Below are 23,131 nucleotides of genomic sequence, written 5' to 3' on the forward strand. Positions count from 1 at the left end.
TTGTGTCTCCCGTGTACAAAGCTGTACAGCTGCAAAGCCCTCAAGGGGTTACACTGCAGTGTCTTCCACCCTTGTCACCCCTCCTTCTGCCCTAGCCTCACTGCCCATGAGAAGGAATGGCGGGAACACCCCCCTCCACAGTGCTGTGTCACACACTGTCACCTGGACTCCGGTAGAGCTAAGGCCCTGAGTTTCACAGAAAATAGTTCCTATTGCTGCCACCTAATCTCTTCCTGCAACTGCCAGATGTTGTCCCTGGGCAAGACCAGGAAACTGGCATCTCCATTTCCGACAGGCTCTGCTCCTCTCCCACACCCAAACATGTCCACTCCTACAGGCCTGCAGGTCAAGCCCCGCACGGATACGTTTTTATCTTGGGCTACCTCAGGACCAGCTCCGCTACTGCCACAGAAATAAACCAAGTGTGTCAACATAAATAAATAAATAAATAAATAAATAAATAAATAAATAAACAAACAAACAAACTAATTAACTAACTAACTAATGGCCATGTAAATGGACTAGATGGTCCACATGTATATAAGTTCCCATCCTTTCCATGTTTCCATGAAAGGAGATTTGTCTTTCATATTATGTTTCCCTCAGAGTGAATTTACAATCGCTAGTACTTTTGAGAGTACATATAAGCCGTGCACTCACATCTCAGCGCAAAGTCATTCCTGGAGACACGGGTTCCAGGCTAGGCTGCTGTTGTGCCTAGTTCTCTGTTGTGCCAGAGAACTGAATAGTGGACTAGAGGGGGGTCATTCCTCCATGCTTTATATTATACAGGCCTGATCTTTTACAAAATAAATTTTCCTTTTCTAAGAACAAAAAAAGACCTTTAAACTATATTAACACAAAAATACATAAACTATATTAAAAATTATACAAATTAAATAGAGGTTTTGTAATATGTTGTTTAATTAGAGACAGAGCACGAACAGGGGAGAGGCAGAGAGGGGGAATCTCAAGCAGACTCCACGTCCAGCACAGAGCTCAATGCAAGGCTCGAACCCACAACCCCTGCCGGGATCATGACCTGAGCTGACATCCAGAGTCAGATGCTCAGTGGACTGAGCCACCCAGGTGCTCCTTTAGAATAGGATTTTTGAAATCTGATTTATCTGATTATCCTCTCTTGATAACTCCATGGAAAGCTGCAAACCCTGATTAACACTTTTTTTTTTTTTTTTTTAATGTATAACTACTTTATCTCCATACATTCTTTCAAAATATATTCTGGTTTACTTTGTTTTGTTTTTTGTTTTTAGTTTTCTAATATCCAAGGTTAATCATGAGAAATATTATTTCTTTTTCATTCTCGTTCTTCATAGATGAATTTATTTTTGTCCTTGTGGAAGCCTAAGAAAGTCTTTTCCAGTTCTTGATCATTTCCTCCCATCCATTTTCTGTTCTCTTCTTTTGGGGCTTCTATTAGGTATTGCATCTTCTGGATGGTTTTTGTATACTTTTTTGTCTTTTTATCTGCATTCTGGAAGATTATCTCAACTTTGCTTTCCATATTTTCTATTCTTTCATGTTATTTGTATTTAATTGATCAATGTAAATCATCCTTTTTCTTTTATGGTTATAAATCTTATTGAATCTTGTTGACTACACTAGGCATTTTCTTTCTTTCTTTTTTTTTTCTTAATGTTTCTATTCCCAAAATTGTCTGTTTCCTCTAGGGTCATGTTTACCATTTACATATTTAGGTCTTTCCCTTCCATCTTGCTGACTCTCTTCACATGCTTGGTAATCCTTGGGTAGCCTCCCATTTGTACAATTTTTAACTAGAAGCTTTGTGTGTTTGAGGAACAGCACAGTGTCAGGCTTCAGACCACAAGCCATTTCTTCCTATGCCTGAATGAGAAAGTCTTCATTCTGGGGCACTATTATCCACACGAAATGCCTTCATGTTCCTCACACATTTTTTTATTTTTGAGACAGAGAGAGACAGAGCATGAGCAGGGGAGGGGCAGAGAGAGAGGGAGACACAGAATCCCAAGCAGGCTCCAGGCTCTGAGCCATCAGCTCAGAGCCCGACGCAGGCTCGAACTCACGGACTATGAGATCATGACCTCAGCCGAAGTTGGACGCTCAACCGACTGAGCCAGCCAGGCACCCCCTCACACATTTTTTTTTAATGTCTTTAGAGAAAAGATACCTTGGGCTTTGCCTGGAAGAATACTGTATTACTGAGTGCCCTTCAATGAGAATGGTGGATAAGGGTGGTGGTTACTGGTATAATTCCAATAAATTCTCTTGTTTCTCACCCCCTCTTTTTTTTTTTTTTTTTTTTTGGTCTTTTAAATAGCCTTATTGAGATATCATAAATATAGGCATTAATACCTTTTGTCCATTACTTTTAAGACCCTCATCATCTTTTTTGAAAATTTTTATCCTTTATCCTGAAACTATCCAGAAATTTAATATAACTGAAACAAGTCGGATATTTTTTCTATCAAAAATTTTTCTTTCAAGACATGTTTTAAGTTTCAAATCAGTCCCAGTATTTTTAAAAGATTAGATATGAAAATGAAAATATGTTACATAGATTATTTGACCTTTATGTTTACTTATTTTATCAGCTAAAAAACATTACACTCAGTATAATAATTACACCCAGTATATAATTATATACCCAGTATATAATTATACCCAGTATAATAATGAGTAGCATAGGCATAATAAGAAAATTTCTCTTTATGTATAATAGTTGCCCTCAAATTTATTCAGGTAGTCTTCATTTTCACCAAAACTAAAATATAGCATACCTTCAGACTTACAATTCTACGTTTAGGGATCCATTTCATATGAATGATCAGAAGAGTGCACAAATATATTTTATAGATATAAGCACTAATTTTAATGGCGAAAAGTTAGACATTACCTCCATGTTCAATAGGGAATGCATTACATAAACTATGGTGAGTCCATATAATGTAGCCATTAAAAATTATGATGTAGGGGGTACCTGAGTGGCTCAATCAGTTAAGTGTCCCACTTTGGCTGAGGTCATGATCTTGCGGTCTGTGAGTTCGAGCCCCGCATCGGGCCCTGTGCTGACAGCTCGGAGCCTGGAGCCTGCTTTGGATTCTGTGTCTCCTCTCTTTCTGCCCCTCCTCCACTTGTGCTCTGTCTCTCTTTGTCTCTCAAAAAGACAAATGTTTTCAAATTTTTTCAAAATTATGATATAAACCAATATTCATTGACACAGCATGGTATTCATGTTGTATTGTTTAATAAGGAAGTACATTTAGCACCATTCATTTCACATAGAATTGAATGTAAGTGTGATTTAAGGTAGCAGTTCATGAACTGGGAGAGGGGTCTAAAAAATTGTTCACTGAAATGTTAATAATGTGTCATCTGGGGTTTGTAATATTTTTACTTTATTTTTATGCTTTTCTGTAAATGTTGAATCCTTTTTCTTTAACAATAACAATGTGTCATCTTTTATAATCCAAAAATAAAAGCCGGCTTGAATTCTAGCTATTTTCCTTTTATATAAAAAACATAAACCATGAGCAATCCACTTGTAGGATGGAGACATGATTTGATTCAAAATCCTGCACTTTGAGGTGGGGAACTAAACTAATGAAGTCCAACTATGCTAAAAAACTTTCTCCTTTTTCTTTCTGACACATTTTTCCCAAATGAGAGAGGTTTAAATTTTTTTTAATGTTTTATTTATTTTTGACAGAGAGAGAAAGAGAGAGACAGAGCATGAGCGGGGGAGGGGCAGAGATAGAGGGAGACACAGAATCCGAAGCAGTCTCCAGGCTCTGAGCTGTCAGCCCAGAGCCTGACACGGGGCTCGAACTCGTGAACCACGAGATCGTGACCTGAGCTGAAGTCGGACACTCAACCGACTGAGCCACCCAGGCGCCCCCCAAATGAGAGAGGTTTAAGGAATAGATGAGGAATATCAAATACATTCCCTCTTCCTCATCTAATTAAAATACTTCATAGAAGTTAAGAGCTAGGTCAGAATGAGTGGTTTTACTTGAGATGGTTCATATCCACCGTCTCTTTGCGGTTTCTAGTAAGGTAAAGAGAACAAAACTTAAAGTTATAAATCATGTCAGATCCACAGTCTGAGTAAAGAAGTTACATTTCTAAAAACATCAATTGTGTTTAAATCAACAAATTCTTAATGATATTTTTAAAAATATATTGGTTATATTAGCATATGCTAAGGAACTCTCATTATTTAGAAAAATATAAAGAAAAAGAAAGAATCAAATATTTCCCCAAAATAAAGAAGCATAAGAAATGCAGAGTTCAATGGTAATTCACTGAAAAACAATTTTAAGCATAAAAAAAAATCTAGTGAAAGAATACATTAAATTGATATAATTTTGAAAGTGTTTGTTTTATCTTGTTTTTTTTTTATTTTTTTGTTTGTTTGTTTTTTTTTTTTGTTTTTTTTACAAAATGTCTGGTAAATTATAATTTGGAGAAAGGCAAATCAAATTCCCATAAAATGCTGTATAAAGAATTGCCCTTTCTGGGTCCCTGGGTGGTTCAGTTGGTTGAGCATCCAACTCTTGGTTTCAGCTCAGGTCATAAATTCCAAGTTCATGAGTTCGAGCCCCACATCAGGCTCTGCACTGACAGCACAGAGCCTGCTTGGGATTTCTTCTTTCTCCCTCTCTCTTTGCCCCTCCCCGGCTTTGTCTCTCTCTCTCTCTTTCTCTCTCTCTCTCTCTCTCTCAAAAAAAAATAATAAATAAACATTAAAAAAAGAATTGCCCTTTTCAAAAAAAATACTGCTTTATTTTTCAAATTAACGGAGAAAATATGACCATTCATGGGCAGTTTCTTTCACCTATTATCTTCTTGATTTAAAATAGATTCTAGCTGAAATGAACCTTAAAGTCATCTATTCTAAATGTTTCATTTTATAAATAGAGAAATTGAGAGCCAGATAGTTTTAGTGACATCATACTTAAAGGTCACAGAGTAAAGTCAAGTTAGACCCATGCCTAGAATTCAGGCCTCCTGATTTCCTGTTCAGTTCAGTCTTTTCACTGCACGCTTTGGACTGGTATCTTGTTACTACATAATATCAAATAAAAATATGAACACACACATATAAAACATATATATTATTACTCTAATTACCCTTTAAATAAATTGCTCATTTAAAAAAGCATCAAAGCTTCAGCAAAACCAGGCTCTTCAGTGGTTGCCATTCTCACACTAAAGAATAACAAATGTGCATCCAGTCATTCACTTATTTACACAACAACCTTTCAATGATTATATAAGCCTGACTTAAGTACCTAGTTACACATCTATGTAACATATATGTATATCATCTACCTTGAAGAGCACTATTTTAGAAGATGCCAATGACTATGGTTTTGCTTTCAAAGAGTAAGGTGCCAATATAAATGTGGAAAAATGAAAATATTTTAACTAGAAATACTAATAAAAATGTCTCCATCAGAACAGTAATATTTGCATGTCTGAGTGCAAAATAGGAAGGTTTATCATGCCCTGACGTCACCCTCTGCCACCTTGGCTCCAGGACACCGGGACCTGAGCAAGAGTTCCAGTTTAGTAGTATTGTGAAAACCTAAAGCAAGGAGGTCCTTGTTTCATGCTGTGCTACAGACCCCTGTCCCTGCCATCCCTGTACCCTTCTCCCTGCTCTCTATCCTTTTCTTCAATCCTGAAGCATAAGTGTCTTCAGGCTCCCACTTGCCTTTGATGCAGACTGTGAACTTCAAATCCTGTTTTCATCCTTAAAGATTCTGATGAAGTTTATAAACTTCCTCAAATAACATGTATTTATTTTTGCCTGAATGTAATTTTATCATTCGGTAAATTAAAAAATAGGAGTCAGTATTAACTGATCAATTAAAAAGTAATAGTCTTTATTGCATACCTACCATGTCCCTGGGAGAAATAAATCGAACATCCTACTTCAGACAAGATCATGGGCAAAGTTACAGAGGACTGGGGAAAGAATAAGCATGTTGTGTTGGGAGAAAATGAGAACAGCCTCACAGGAGGAAGAAAGCTGCTCAGACCAGAAACAGTGAAAGGAGGTAAAGCGTCTTAAAAAACTTAAAAAAGAGTTTCTATGACTATTGAAAACACACTCCTGGAAAATGCTTACAAAGACAAAATAATTCTCCATACTACTTCATCTTATGCCTGAATCAAAAAATCCAGTATGTTGTTACCTTTCCATGACTTATGCATAACTTCCTGTTTATTCTCAATCTCTCTCTCTCTCTCTCTCTCTCTCTCTCTCTCTCTCTCACACACACACACACACACACACACACAGTATATCCTGTGTATTCTGCAGATAAAGCAACATCAGATTTGATGTTTTAATTTGCTTAGGAAGCTACGTGAGAAATGAGAAGCATAAAAAGAACTAGACTGAAAAATAGGAATTAAGATAATGGGCGCAGTTAGGACTGAGAAGAAGGAATTTTCCTTCTCAAATAATAAAGAGGAGCAGAGAGTCAGGGTCCTGAAGGTGATAAAGAACAGGAAGGAATAAACATCATAATGGGATCTTTAATTGAATTTGTGTCTACTCTCAGCCCTGAAGGAACCTTGGTAACTCACTCAACATGAAGCCACAGGGTCATCTAGGCACAGAGGAAACATCCAGTGAAGTGCTTCCTTTCCAGATCGCAGCAGCTCTGCCTCAGGATGAAATCGTTCTGATCCACATTTTTCCATCTGGCAGGCAGGCAGCCAGAAGATTGGAGACCCAAAAATGGATCACTGCTTTGGACTCCCTGCAGCAGCCAATAAATGTAATATAATATTTACACAATTCAATCTAATATCAGTCATGCTAAGCACCATCTGATGGGAAATGTTATATTTTTCACAAAAGAAATACAAATAAAGGGGACTTCTAAGGTAGTATCTGATTCCCAAGGCCTGAGCCTTTCACAAATTTTGTTTTTCATTTCAGCTTGAGCTTGACTGATGAAAATAACTCACCACTGTTTGGAAAGCTAAAAACACCAAGAGCTTAATGTATTATCATTTACTTAGAAAAAACAGCCTTATATAGTAATAACTTCTTCTAATTTAGAAGACAAGAGTGCGGGGGTGAGTGGGGGAGGGAATGAAATGCTCATTAGCCTTTGCCAAAGGCCTTGGCACAGAATTTTCCTAACTATTCAGAGATCAGTGTCCTATATTTACTTACCAGGGACAATTTATTTTCTTTTACATTTTCAAAGCACTTGAAATGATTCCTTTTCTTTGTGATGATTTCCATATGCTGTTTCCAAGGAAAGGGGCATGGCTTACTCAGTCAGTATAAGGCCACATTCTGAAACCATTAAATGCCATCTCACAGGGAGGGATCCCAAGGACTGCAGGGGCCCTTCCAATGACATTGAGATCCAGATCTCAAAAGGCATTGCATGGAAGACAGCAGCTATTCCTTCAACTTCACAAAAGTTGTTTAAATAAAAATTTAAAAAACACAAAGGTGATACTTGTAATTTTTTAAAACCATTGAATGTTCCCTCTCTGTGAAATCATTTATATTTACTTTTCTATCACTGAAAATAATCCTTAGAGATAGGTCCTAACACTATCCCCATTTTACAAAGGAGGAAACCAAGGCACAGAGTCTAGTATGATTGAACCAGTCAGAGTCTAGAGCTCAGCATAACTTCATGCAATTCTTTATATTGTCGGGTATTTTCCTTTTAAAAAATCTGTACTATTTTTAAGTGAGACAATCATTTAATTTTATTTGGCCTTATAAAATGTACAACTTCAGGACCCATTGCCTTAAACTGGTTAAACTGCAGAACAAAGAAATCTTGGTTAGTAATTGATACTGCAAACATTTTGTGAAATGTTGCATTTTATCAAAAAAGAAAATTGGCACTCAGTGAAAGAAACATCACATATCATTCTATGTGCCTTTTGTGCTCTTCCATTTGTATACTGGGAGTACAAAGAATTGGTTGAGTGCTTTATTAATTTATGAAGAAAAAATAAACTTGTATGGAAGACAGTTACTTCTTCCTCTAATTAGAATAATGATGATGATAACAGACTCCTTTACTGCATGATTACTATGTGCCAGGTGATATCTGAATACACAATACTCACAAAGCATGGTAAGATACATTATTGGGGTGCCTGGGTGGCTCAGTCCGTTGGGTGTCTGACTTTGGCTCAGGTCATGATCTCATGGTTTGTGAGTTTGAGCCCTGTGTTGAGCTCTCTCCTGTCAGTGCAGAGCCCGCTTTGGATCCTCTACCTCCCTCCCCTGTTCACATGCAGGCACTCATGTACCCTCTCTCTCTCTCTCTCAGAAATGAATATTAAAAAAAAAGATATTATTAACCAGTTCTTTGGATCTCAAATTCATCCAGTCAAATTGGTGACACTTTTTATCTACAAAAACAGCAATTCCATTACATAGCACCCCATTTTACAGATGAAGAAACTAAGTCTCAGAAAAAAATGTGCTTAAAGATACATAGAAATGGTAGCCAGTATTAAAATGCTTCTGTCCCTTGGACTTCGGCTCAGGTCATGATCTTGCAGTTCCTGAGTTCGAGTGTCACGTCAGGCTCACTGCTGTCAGCGTGCAGAGCCTGCCCTGGATCCTCTGTCTCCCTCTTTTTCCGCCCCACCCCCGCTCATGTTCTATCTCAAAAATAAAAATAAACATTTTTAAAAAATTAAAAAATAGGGATGCCTGGGTGGCTCAGTCAGTTAAGTTTCAGACTTAGGTTCAAGTCATGACCTCATGGTTCCTGGGTCCTAGACCCACTTTGGGCTCTGTGTTGACAGCTCTGAGTCTGGAGCTTGCTTCGGATTCTGTGTGTGTGTGTGTGTGTGTGTGTGTGTGTGTGTGTGTGTGTCTGCCCCTACCCCCCTTTCTCTCTCTCTCTCTCTCTCTCTCTCACTCAAAAATAAACATTAAAAGAAAATTTTTTTAAGAATAAAATTTAAAAAAATAAAAACAAATGAAAACAAATGCTTTCGTCCTTTCAATGGGTCAGTTCTCAAACAATATCTAAATAAGATGACCTCTTTTTTGAAGAAGAAAGGAAATTAAGACACATTAGAAAATATAATAAAACTTTTCTTTACCCTGACATCAAGGTCAAAATAAACAGGATCTATGTATCAAATTCTCCTTGACACTCCTTAAATTCTTCTCCTCACACTGGGAGAATCAATTTCAGAGGCAGAGAAAGATTACTTTAATATAATTTTTAACCAATCTTCTACATAAGAGGCAATGGCAATTATTCATTTAAATAAAGTGTTCCAGACACTGGTCAGTAGGCTGCTGCATTATGAAAAGCTGAAATGGATGAGGAGGAAACAGGAAGAGGACAGTTCCAAGTTGTTCTAGTAGGATACTATGTTAATCATTTCACCATGGGAAAATAACCACATGGTCAGGGTTCCCGGGAGAGAGAGTTTTTCATTTTTATCACTGGACTTCTTATAGCAATTTCTCATGGAAATATGTGCCAGCTACATTGGCATTTTGGGATTCCTTGATCTTGCCAACCATGTTTCTGTCCCAGGGTCCTTTTGTACTTGTAGGGTACTGCACCTGGAAGGCTTCCCCCACATATCTGCCAAGCCAACTGGAATGCCTATGGACATTTATTTTCATCTAAGAAATGAGAAGGAAATGAGTGCTAACTAATGTTTAATTTACGTTATTGTAAAGGCTGACACAGGTACCCTGGTCTAGTCTGGTCCAAGCAGTTATGAATTTCATACAGTACCTGAGGTGACCTCACTGAACTGAGGACCTCCCAACACAGCGGCAAAGAAATGTGCTTCCTCACATGCTCATTTTCTCTCAGCATAGTATAATATATCATGTTTTACAGTGCTTGATTAAGTGAATCCCCATGTTACTACCCAGTTTCCACACTCACAAAATGAGAAAAGTTTTAAAATATTCTTGAAAGGAAGCTATTAACAAAGATAACACTTCTATTTCAAGCACGAGAGAACAAGAGTATTGAAGAGTTAACCCTTCTTTATAATCCTACTCTTCATCAGCCATATTGTGAGATTGAAAACCATCACTGCCTAATCATATGACAGGTAGGTAAAATATGCCAAATTACCAAGAAAACTATTTGGAATATGGGTTTATATTCACTGTTGTTGGAGAGGAGCTTAACTCACTGTCCTCAATTATGGCAGCCAGTGTTAGCGTCAAGTGGTCAACTAAGAAGATATTTAATAACTAAGCATCCAAAACATAAAAACATTCTAGACTTATTTTGTCAACAATGGTTGAAGTCAGACAATATTCAATTTAAAACTTTACAGAATTTAAATCAAATGATAATATTTAGAAAGTTCTTCGTGGATGCAATTAAAAATGGCTAAACAGTACAACTGACAACAAACGGAGATGTATTCTTTGTTAGCAAATATTGTTGAAGATGCAAAAAAAAAAACCCCAAGAAATTGGTACAAATAATATTAGAACAAACTACATGTTGAAGTTTATTGTTAAGTTAAATAAGAGAACATATTTCTAAGGTTCCCAGCCTATGGTATTTTCTAGATTCTATTTCAATACTTTCACAGATGAAGAACTATTCTTTTGGAGAATGAACAAGGAAGAAAATGGAGAGAAGCTCTCAGAAATTAATGAATTATTTAATTTTTAAAGAATCAATGTCTTATAGAAAAAAATGTACATAAAGCCACTGAGAAAGTAGCAGTTTTAACAGTCTTTAACAAAGAAAAGATTCTAGAGTAAGGTTATGGAGGTGCCTCCCATAAAATTCATTCAGTGCATAATTTGAAGGCAAGCTCGTACAGCAAAATAAACTGAAGACAGAGTGTAAAAGTGCTACAGATGTCATCAATATGATTAATTTTATAAAAACTCACATGTAAAATATACTAGAATCCTTAAAACATGTTGCAGTGATATAGGGAATGACCAGGAAAGTTTTGTGTCATAGAAATTTGTATCACTGAGGTTCAAGTGGTAACCTTGCAAATTTTTGTAAGAGTTGTAGAAGCTAACGATGTCCCAGAGTTTTATTCATCACATAAATGCATACTCCAAATTTGTTGATCTTTTCTGGAATAATAAGTGGCTCTTAGTTGTCAGTTACCTGGCCTGTATTTTAGAATAATAAATACAGTATGTCCGGCTTACAATTAATTGCTTGGAAAGCAACTTTCCAAAAAAAAAAGAAATAGAAGGAACAGAGAGGAGATTTTGAACAACTGCTATAATGTTTCTATCACTATGTGATTTTTCTAGTTGAAAATTATTTAAGTGTGTTTGATACTCTTTAAAATTTCATATCTGCACACTTAACTAGGAAAAAAAAAGAATTTCTAACAGGCTTTCAATCTTTCAAATAAAAAATATCAGTGAGATTGTAACACTAAAATATTAAAATGTAGCCTATTCTCATTAGTTTGTGAGAACAAGTCATGGTTAGTAGGGAAGATGGAGATCTACTCATCATATTACAACAAAAACATTTGCATTATCAGTTGGGAATGAAAACTAATTTTCAGTTAGTGTTTAATTTCTTTAATATGGATCTTCCTATGTTAAAAGGTTATCTTTTTCAGTCATGACAGTCTTTAGATTCAAGTGTTGAAATAAACTAAAATTTTACTAGACCTCTGAATTACACCGCATGGGGTCACACTACAATTTTCAGAATCATAGAGTCTGTCAATCACATTGTTCTCACCAAACAAAACAAGAACAACAACAACAACAACAACAACAACAACATTCTGCTTCTCATTCTGTAAGAGTAAGAAGATTTTTTGTGTTGTCAAAGTAAAATAAAATCAGTTTTTAAAATATTGCTGATTTCATCTTTATTTTGTTCTTTAAATTTTTTTGATATATTGGAAACTACACCTAAAATATTAGCACAGCATTACATATGTATGTCAATAACATCTCATTTATACATTCCATATATATATATATATATATGTATATATACACATCATTTATATGTACGTGATATATAAATGGGATATGCTGAAAATTCTTTTACTTAAAGAGGCACAATCAAAATATTTTGAACACCTCTGGTCTAATGGAAGAAACAGACATGTGAGCAAAAATTACAGCCACAGGCAGCGAAGGATATGGAAGCATGAGGTGAAAGGTATGTGTGACAAAGGCAACACAGCAGAGCAAGTGCTTACTTACAACCAGAAAATTGAGTCAAATCTCTTAGAGAACTGACTCTGAACAGAGTTGTCCAGAATGAGTAAAATGTCTCCAAGGTATTCGGGTGGGTGCCAGAGGAAGGGGTGGACAAGCCCTCCAGCCAAGGACACAGCAGGGATGAATCTTGGTAGCAAGAAAGGCAGAGCATTCCAACAGAACTGTCATATTTTCAAATAGCTAAGTGCACATTTAGGGGAGTTCCAGGTGATGGGGCTGGACAGTATGGCAGGGACCAGATCATGGAGGGTTATGGGTGCTACAGTGGAGCCATGAGCCAGTGAACAAGCCATAGAGCAGGGAGCATCCAACTGGCCTCGGTCCTGGATCTGCCATTTACCAGCTATGTGATCTTAAATTACTTAGTTAACTTCTCTAAGTCTCAGCTTCCTCATCTGTGTGTGTATGGGGCGGGGGGGGGGGGGGGGGGTGGGAAGCAGAGACAGTAAAGCTATTGTGAATGATAGAAGTCATAAAGTGCTTACTTGTCTGTACATAATAAGATTTTTTTAAATGTTATGGTTCTTTTGATGACTATGATGGGGAGACTTTGAAGTAATTCAAGCAGTGATATAACAGGTGATTTAGAAAAATCTCTCTGGCAGCTCTCTGTAGCACAAATCTGAGGAATGTGAAACCTAGAGCAGGGAGACAGTTAAAAGGCTTATAGTTAGCTAGAGGACAAAGAATAAGGGCCTGGGCTGAAGTAGTAAGCATAGACACATAGAGCAGGAAACAGTATAAGAGCCATGGAGGACATAGTCAGTACCGCCTAAATCCATTGTGCTTATACCCCTTTGTGAAAATGATTAAAGTAAACTACACTAGACCCACAAAAGTTGTGTGTGTGGAATACAAATCCTGGAGTCAAAGTCTCCAGGTGTGGATCCCAGGTTTACCCTAACTACATATGTGATCTAGGGAAGTCACTTAACCTCGTGCTTCTGTAATGGGGATCTCAAACAGGGATAACCTCATAGAATTATCTCATCATGTTTAAAGCGTGATTAAAGAAGTGACTGGCATCCAGTAGACATTATATATGAATGAGTTTCTTAAATAAAAATTATCTCCAGAAAATACTGTTAAAGGTAGTAAGATGTTTGGGGAAAATGATACACATTGACTGTTGTTATAAATTTCTTAGGGAAAAAATAATCTGTATCCTAAAATGGTGAAATTCAAGCCAGGTAAATTTTGATAAAGGGAATGAGAGGGATGCCTGGGTGGCTCAGTCGGTTAAGCATCTGACACTTGATTTCAGCTCAGATCATGATCTCACAGTTCAGTAGATTGAGCCCCATGTCGGCCTCTGCAGTTTGGATACTGCTTGGGATTCTGTCTCCCTGTCTCTCTCCCCGCCTCTCCTGCTCATACTCAAGCTCTCTATATCAAAATAAGTAAAATTTTTTAAAAAAAAATTTAAAGGAATGAAAGAAGAGCAGTAAAAGAAGAAATGTTGCCTAGACAGAATTAGACAGAATATAAACCTATATTTATTTTCAGGAAAACTCACCCACCCCATTGTTTTATCAATCCAGTACCCACACTACTTTCAAATAAAAGTGGAAAAGCTAGTCATGAATCAGCAGATTCTAAACACCCGAGACCAAGGTTAGGAAAACTATTTGTTACATAATTAACTCACAGGATCTTTCACGCAATGTTTCAAATGGCAAACCTATGATATTTTTTAGTATATTTATCTGAAACACACTGGATTTAAAAGCCAGTTAAGGTCAGGGAGCCTGGGTGGCTCAGTTGGTTAAGTGTCCAACTTCCGCTCAGGTCACGATCTTACAGTTTGTGAGTTCGAGCCCCACGTCTGGCTCTGTGCTGACAGCTCAGAGCCTGTAACCTGCTTCAAATTCTGTGTCTCCCTCTCTCTCTGCTCCTTCCCCACTGGCACTCTGTCTCTCTTTTTCAAAACTAAATTAAAAAATTAAAAAAAAATAAAAGCCAGTTAAGGAAAACTACATCCAGACTGTCATAACACCAAACTATACCCACTATCACCAAAGATCTGCTACATATCCATGGATTTCACAAGACACTGAAGACAATTTGTTGAGAACCTAGCAACTATACTTTTTCATAATGACAAAGAATGGTAAATAATTAAAAAAAATAAAATGCCTAAGGTAATTCAATACTATAAATATGTTCTCATTGAGGAGGTCAAACAATGAAATATCCACCAAACATCAAATATATTTCATTTCTCATATAAGGCTTTTAACTTCATGAAGCTATTTATTCTTAAGGACTCTTTTCTTTTTTTTTTTTTTTAATCTTTATTTATTTTTGAGAGAGAGCCAGAGAGCGAGTAGGGCACAGGCAGAGAGAGAGGGAGACACAGAATCCGAGGCAGGCTCCAGGTTCTGAACTGCCAACACAGAGCCCGACGTGGGGCTCGAAATCACGAACCGCGAGATCATGCCCTGAGCCTAAGTCAGACGCTTAATTGACTGAACCACCCAGGAGCCCTTCTTAAGGATTCTTTAATGAGGCTAATGCGGGAGTTCTCCATTTCCTTTTCTTTTTTTTTTTTTTAAGTTTATTCATTTTAAGAGACAGAGAGAGAGAGAGAGAGAGAGCACAAGCAGGGGAGGGGCAAAGAGAAGGAGAGAAAGAAAATCCCAAGCAAGCTCTGCCAGTGCAGAGCTTGAACTCACAAACCGTGAGATCATGACCTGAGCCAAAATCAAGAGTCGAACTCTTAACCAACTAACAGAACCACCCAGGCATCCCCCATTTCCTTTTACAAAAATCTCATGGCATTCATCATTAATCTGTTCGAATAGATACAATAAAATTTCTGGAATCCATGTATTTTTTAGGTTTATTTATAATTAAACTGGTTTGCTTTCCAGTCTTGTCTCTCAATGCACATGATCTTGGAGATACACTTCCAATAATCCTTCTCCCTGAACCTATTAAAAGAAAAAATTGTTATAAATGTTTTTAAGAGTTAAGTCTTAGATGGTGACATGCTATTTCATACAAACTCCAAATCAGGGGCGCCTGAGTGGCTCAATCGTTTAAGCGTCTGATTTCAGCTCAGGTCATGATCTCGCAGTTCGTGGGTTCGAGCCCCACGTCAGGCTCTGTGTTGACAGCTTGGAGCCTGGGACATGCTTCAGATTCTGTGTCTCCCTCTCTCTCTGCTCCTCCCCTGCTCACGGTCTGTCTCTCTCTGTCTCTCAATAATAAATAAACATTAAAAAATTAAAAAAAAAACTCCAAGTCAAAGTCATGGCAGTTTTCAGCATTACTAAATGATAGCCCATTCGCTTTATCCAAAGTGATACAGAGAGAGGCATGATGCCCCTGCCATAGGGAAAGAATTACATTTGACTTTGAACTGCTTTATAAAATCTTTTTGCAAATAATTTATTTTTTCAGAATCAGTTTTTCCATCCAAAAACTGAGGATAATAAAACTTTGTCTATTCACGTGGCATCAAATGAGATAACACATGTTAACGCACTTGGACGATTGTAAGACATACACATGTGAAGTATTTTTAGCTAAATGTATAAATTAGCTTCTACTTTTGAACACTTATTAACTGATAGAAGAAGTTTAAATTATTTTGGAAGCTCATATTTTAAAACCATTGCCATGAGAAACATACAAATATTATTTAGATAGGTATAATATGTATGTCACAATGACATTACATACTGACTTTTGGACTTGCAAAAACTTTCATTAAGAACAACAATCACCTTGATTAATATCCAATAAAAGTTCAGAGTATTTACTTTCAATTTTGGGGGGTAGGGTAGAGGGTTGAGAGAGAGAGAGAGAGGGAGAATTTTAATAAGCAGGCTCCATGCTCAGCACAGAGCCCAACGCGGGGCTCAATCCCACGACTCTGAGATCATGACCTGAGCCAAAATCAAGAGTTGGACACTCAACCCACTAGTTATCCAGGCACCCCAGAGTACTTACTTTTAAATTGAGAGTTCTGGACTCCGACAGTAATGTTCGCGAAACACTTTTTTAGACTAACTGAAAGTAGGCACCTTCCTTCTACGGGTGATGAAGATGGTAAATTTTCAAGCTAACATACATGAAATGCATGTAATTGATAATATGAACCTACGGAACTGATGTCTTTGAGGAGTGTCAACTCATTCAGTTATAAACAGGAAACTTTCATGTCTTCCAGTAACTGCTTTCAACTATGATAAAACCAAATCCCTCCCTTAATAATACTTTGGTCAGAAATCCCACGCATTTCTGTTGGCTTTTGGTTATTAAAACAGTCTAGCTGAATTACAGCTTCAGTCTAATGTCTGTCTCTAGGCTCTCTCCCTAAGCACCATGGCCGGTTTGTGGCTCCAGGGCTTGGTGTGGGCAGGAGGGTGTTGGCTGTTCTTTTTCTGCCTCTCTAGAACTCCTCCCAAGTTGAAGGCAGGAAGACTGGAGAAACGGGGGGGATGGTAGACATATTTATTCATAACTGAATGAGGTGGCATTTCTCCCTGGTTGTTGCACTTCTCTCTGGTTAATATTGAGTGGCCATCTCTGTCCACTCTGTGGCCAGCGTCCAGATGCTAGGGCACTTGTGTAGTTTCTTCAAAGAGCCATGGAGAGCTTTGCCACAGTTCCCTAACTTGGGAAATAGGGCTCCTGCTAGGCTCCCTTCCAAGCCCTCTAACAGTCCCTCAGGATGCCAGCTTGCACCTGCCAATCCCTAGCTAAGAGCTTGGCCCATCTGGGTAGGGTACTGGCATGGCAGTTCAAATCCCATCACTTCTGTGACAGTCTTTCACACCTGGGAAATGCAAGAATCCTTGCCTTACCAAACAGTTAAGCTCCTACTTGTTCTCTCTCATTCTCCCTCTCTGTCTCTATCTCTGTCTTTCTTTTTCTCTCCTTCTTCTTACATCTTTATCCAGTTTTATTCTCCCCACCCACCACTCCCTACTTCTTATCCCACCGTTCACATGGCACTAGGAAAGCCAGCAATTCTATTGACAAAGAAGACGTCCTGCTAGGGAATAGCTTGCCAGGTTCCCCTCTTGCAGGCACCTCCAGTCTTTACAATGATCATTTTTAAGCTTCCCAGCACTTCCTTGCCTCCCTGCAATTCATAGATCTTGGCTTCAGAAAGGGAAAATCTTCCCACTACTAATGATGACTTAATCACCATGCTAAAGACCCAGACAATTCTTGAGTCTCTCTGGTCCTTCTCTTGTATCAGCTGGGAAAGGGGCAGTGGGAAAGTGCCGGAAGAATGTCTCATGCCACCCTTCAGTAAGCTCTGTGGTGACTGACATATCTGGCCTCAATTTTCTACAGCAGCGGTTCTGAATCTTGACCACACATTAGAATTGTCTTTAGCGTGTTTATAAATCTTGATACCTGGGGCTCCCTTGGCCAATTAAATCGGATTTGGATGAAGACCACACTGTTTTTTGTTTTTCTATAAACTTCTTTTGGGGCACCATCTTAGCCTACTTTCATTCTCTCAGGTACCTCTTTCTATCAGTTCAGGAGAAGTCAGATTTGCAATCAAATCCCACCATTTTTTACAGCTTCACCTTTGGCAAGTAACATAGCCTTTCTGTGCCTGAATTCCTTCTTCATCTCTAAAATGAAGATATTTTTCATACTATTTCTTGGGTTTTGGGGGTCATTTGAAAATACCTGCAAAGAAAATATTACAAAGAACATTTCCCTGAAAAGAGCTTGATAAATGTTGGTTACATATATGCCATGTCCCGATAATGGTAAAGTTCATGCATAGTCATTATTTTAGCTCATTGTCTTTCAACAGTGTTCTGTCTTAAAACCCACAATTCCAAAACAAAGATTTAAATAACATATGCTTAATAGATTTACCTAGCATGCATTGACTTCTGTAAACATACCTGCTATTAGAATTTCTAGAAAGCTCTCAAAAACTTAACAAAATGAAGTGACAAAGATGTTACCAGCTTTCCATATGTAGTAAAGAGCATTTATCCTCAAATACACATATTCAAACACATTAAAATATTTCTTTTTCCCTTTAGAAGTAGCTATGCTTCTGGAATTATTTTATTTGAAACATTTTAGAGACCTCACTGATGGTACTAATGGGTAAGATGATGTTACTTGATTGTGCCTTACCTAAATACCACATCTTTATTTAAAGTTTTACAGAGAGGACATACAGAATCATTAAATCCACTTCTGCCCATAAAATAGATGACTGTAATCTGTCATCTCAATTTTAATAAAAGCTACTTGAAACTTTGAATTGAAATTCAATAAGAGAATTATAAGTACCATAGTGTCTATACGTTTTAAAGAAAGCTTAAAGTGCTAAACATTCTAACATATAAAGGATACAGTGTGCACATTTCTTTCTTTATTATATTTAAAATGTGAGTTATTTCTGAATTGCTCATAAGATTTGTTTGTAAAACAAAAATTTCTCCCCACTTCTTTATATGAAGATTTCCCAAATTGTCAAGAGCATACCCAGAGATATAGCCACGTAAGTACATATTCCAAAAAAGAGTTTTGTAAAGTAAAAGTGCTAACATAGTTTTTCTAAGAATGTTTGCACACATACAATGGAGTTTTATGTTATAAATAGGTCTCAATAAATTTATTTCTATGAATGATATTCTCAAAGTATACCTTACAGAATATTGTCCTATGATTCTGTATTAGAGATATTTGTTTTCTATAACATCTATTTAGAACATAAGTTAAAAGATATATAAACATTTAAAAACCAGACAACTGTTACTGATTATTTGGGCCTTGTAAAAATTCAATTTATTCTTTTTTTATGTTTATTTATTTATTGAGAGAAAGAGAGAGAGAGCATGAGTGGGGAAGGAGCAGAGAGAATGGGAGAGAGAGAATCCCAAGCAGGCTCCGTGCTATCAGTGCAGAGCTTGACAAGGGACTTGATCTCACAAACCATGAGATCATGACCTGAGCCAAAATCAAGAGTCAGACACTCAACTGACTGAGCCACGCAGGAGCCCCCAAAATTCAATTTATTCTTGAAACAAATCCAAATTTTATGGCTTTGAGCTTCAATGTTATAAAAATTTGATTATTAATATTTCTGTTAGTGATCTTTAAAAGTTGGAGTTTGCCTACAGTTCAGTCAGCCAGTCAAATACTAAAAATGTTTGAACATCTCTCAAAAGTGACTAAATGTGTCACTAGAAGGATATTTATAATTTATATATTTAGATATATATTTATAAATTTATAATTTATAGGGAATTATAATCTACTCAACTTCTACTCATTGTTAAAAACATTAGATTAGCTTTTTTTCACTATTTCAGCTTGTTAGATTCTCATTTTATACAGAATTATAAAAAATCTGAACACTAGATATTTTAAAACAAGCCAAAAATTTGTTATCTATAGAACTGCTTTGTAGTGTCCCCATTTTAAGGGAGCATGATTCAAGCACTGTCTGGAATTTCCTTTTCTTTGTTAATATATATTTTCTTCAATTCCAAATTCATCCTTTGCATGTTCTTCAAAACTGTGAGCATTGTGTTTGTTAGCAACCATCCCTACCCAGCCTTTCTACCCCATTCCTCTCCATCCTCCTTCTTGTAGGTAACTCGGAAGAGGAGGAAGTCCATGCCATGTTCATTTCACCTTGAGCCCAGGGACCATTCCTGGAACTGAGTGGACTCGATGTTGTAAATGAAAAACAGTAATCCCAGTGAGGTCATAGACTTGATAACATACAAAGTGACAAGCACTTTGCTCCAAGAGTTTTCTAGAACAAATAATGCTAGCATAAGAAATTAAATGTGAGTTTGAGTTAAGTGGAAAAAATAGACCAACAAAAGTAGGCATTGCCATAGTAACTTAGAAATTTTTCTTCTTTTGAAGGCTTTCTAGTCACTTTTTACATATGGGGAAAAGTAGACTGTAGTCTGTAGTGTATCTCTCTCTCTCTCTCTCTCTCTCTCTCTCTCTCTCTCTCTGTCACACACACACACACACACAAGAATTAATGCAAACATCCAGACGACTTCATAATACTTTTAAATCAACAATTAACTATACTATCACAAACTAGAAAACTAAAGCAAACATTCAAATGCTTTAATAATGGTCTTTTTAAAACCACAAATATATTGCCAGGGTATTTTAGGAAAGTTGACTTGGGGGGAAGAGAAGGATCGAATTTTTTTACACTCAGACATGTAATATCCTCTCTGAATCCTGTCAATAGAGACATCGTCAGCAGAGAAATGCTCCCAAAGCACTGTTCACTAGCAATTCTTCAAAAACAAAATCAGTTCTTAAAAAAAAAAATCACCACACAATAGTTCCACTTTGAATTTTTTTAATGCTTATTTATTTTTGAGAGGGAACGAGACAGAGTGTGAGCAGTAGAGGGGCAGAAAGAGAGAGGGAGACACAGAATCCGAAGCAGGCTCTAGGCTCTGAGGTGTCAGCACAGAGCCCGATGCGGGGCTCTAACAGAGGAACCATGAGATCATGACATGAGCTGAAGTCAGACACTTAAGTGACTGAGCTACTCAGGTAACCTCCCTTTTAAAAAAATTTTTTTTAATGTTTATTTATTTTTGAGAAAAAGAGACAGAGTGTGAGCAGGGGAGGGGCAGAGAGAGAGGGACAATAGGTCCACTTTGAAACAAGCACATCTCGGACTCAGGAGAAGCCCAATACCCAATCCATTCTTAAGGTCTGGCCACAAAAGAACTACTGGAGTAACAGCATCTAGCCACCTTTGTCCCTACATTTTAACAGGGAGGCAAGTGATTCTAAAGTTGCATACTATTAGGACAGTAAAACTAGAGCAATATTAGAACTTCACTGATGGTAGAGTACAATTTCCTCTTTACTTCTCTCTTTTTGTACAGCACTCAAAATTTTTGCCTCTTTCTCCCCCCACCCCCCAACACCTCACAACAGATGAGTCAGGAAGGGTGAGAGATTTGTCACAGACCCGCTACAAGTTAGATCAGAGCTGGAATTAGAACCCAAATCTCAGTAACTGGAGCCAGCCAACTGCTATTCTAGACTCAGAACAACTCCAGTTCAGTGTCATGAATTCTGCATACTCCAAATTTGTCATTACTGTTTTGTCTGATGCTTCCTGCCATGGACTCCTAAAGCAACACAATGAAACCTCCTTTCCGGATTCTTCGATCACTGCTAGTCTAAAGCAGAGGAAAGTTACTTAAACTTTCTGGGCTTTTATCTAAACTCCGCAGGTTGAACTGGAAGTCTCTGAAAAACTTTCCAGTTCTAAAAATTCTGCTTTTCACCCTCTGTCTTATACTTCATTCTTGATGTTTGAAATTTTCACTAGGTGGCAGGATTCCACCATCACATTACAAAAGGATTTTTCGATGGAAGCCTGGGAGCAGAAAATTTCAAAGAAACTCCTTTCCTCAGAGTGAACATAAAAAAAAAAAAAAAGCCAAAGCCAAGAGAAAGAATAACTACAAAGGCCAGTAGTCCACATATTTCATAAAGTTCTAGATCCACTTTTAATATAATTATAAAAAGGAAATTAATCAAACATGTTTTTCATACAATACTACAATTTGGCATCCAAATCAGGTAAAAGTCTGCATTAATTTCATGCATTTTAAAGTTTATTTTATCTGAATCCCAATGTAAACTATATCGGATCCCTTCCAGCAAACTGGTAGCAAGAAACAATCAATATGATGGAAACAAAAACATCTAAAACATTTAAAATCATTTTTACATGCATTTCAAAGTTTCCTATAAGTTACTTACAATATATTTCTAATGTCTTTGAATTTTATTTTGAGCACTTAACTAGGTGAGTACACATGATGGTAGATTTTTGCATTTATTTGTAAAACCCTTAAGAGAATATTCTTTCAAATAGATTTTATGACATTTCATCATATATTTAAAATTATTGCCCCAAATCGGCCTTTTAAGAAATGCTGTATTGTAAATGTCACTACCAACGCTTTGTAAGAGTCCCCCAAAGCCAAGCTAATTGGTTATGCTGAGCTGAGCATTTCTCTTCTGCCAGAACCAAGTAAAGTAACATGAAACAATAACGCAACTGCATATTCTATATTGTCTAGAAGAAACTTCCCAAGTGTCTTGCCGGTTGTCAGAGAAGCTGATTAACTAGACTTTTCTTCAGCTGATAAATATGGCACTCTTGGTTGTTTTTTTTTTTTTTCTTTCAATTACTGGTTAATTGTATATATGCTATATGTTACTCGAAAGTTTTTTCGAAACACGAACAAACCCGCATCCTGGGAAAATTTAGCATCAGCGCCAAAATCAGACCCATACATAACCTTCTGAATCAGCCCTTGAAAAAACCATCAACAGGTTGCTTTCATTCCCTCCCAGCACAGAGCGGTGATAACATCTCTTCGGAGGTCCTACCTTAGCAACTTGTAAGGGCTGCTTCTGCTCCTTGCCACCTTGCAATCTGAACCCCCAGGGCGCTCCACCGGTCATGGAAATGCAGATAAAATCCCCCGTGCCCATTTTCTCCTTTTAGTTGGGTAGCATGAAGAGCCTGAAAAGAGCCTGAAGACGAGGCTTCCGTGCGGTTGAGATGTGTGCTTAGCCCCAGGCGCCTCCAAGGAGGCAGGGCTGGGGAGCGCAGAGGCAGAGCTCCTGCTGCGGCCGCCGTCCCGGCCGCCGCTGCCGCGAACTAGCGCAGCTAATAGGATCATTCACAAGGAGGCAGAAGCGCTCCCTGGCATCGAGGACACCGCCCACTTTTGCGTCACGCTCCTTTGTTCAGCCCACTTCAAGCAAGGGAAGGAGACTCGCTCACCGCTGAAGGTCCTCTTTTGGGGAGGATTTGGGGCGGTGGAGCGAGTTCCCTAGCACTCACATTTAATGCCAGCACTTAAAGAATGATTGAAAAACTTTCATTAAGTAATC

At 37.5% G+C, this 23,131-nt stretch overlaps 1 protein-coding gene across 2 annotated transcripts in view; it reads right to left on the bottom strand.

Moving 5' to 3' along the window:
- The window catches only part of SYNPO2 (synaptopodin 2), a 172,019-nt gene extending 149,100 nt beyond the window's left edge, over nucleotides 1-22,919 (bottom strand). Inside the window, exon 1 of one of the 2 annotated variants that reach the window (XM_058721510.1) lies at nucleotides 22,622-22,908. In XM_058721510.1, coding sequence (XP_058577493.1) covers nucleotides 22,622-22,726 — 105 coding nt within the window. In that variant the 5' untranslated portion in view covers nucleotides 22,727-22,908. Of the gene's footprint in view, nucleotides 1-22,621 lie in introns of both variants that reach the window. The other variant, XM_058721511.1, reaches the window with a different exon arrangement.
- Nucleotides 22,920-23,131: the final 212 nt, after the last annotated feature.

The sequence above is a fragment of the Neofelis nebulosa genome, chromosome 3 (genome assembly GCF_028018385.1).
Source record: "Neofelis nebulosa isolate mNeoNeb1 chromosome 3, mNeoNeb1.pri, whole genome shotgun sequence".
Classification (NCBI taxonomy): Eukaryota; Metazoa; Chordata; class Mammalia; order Carnivora; family Felidae; genus Neofelis; species Neofelis nebulosa.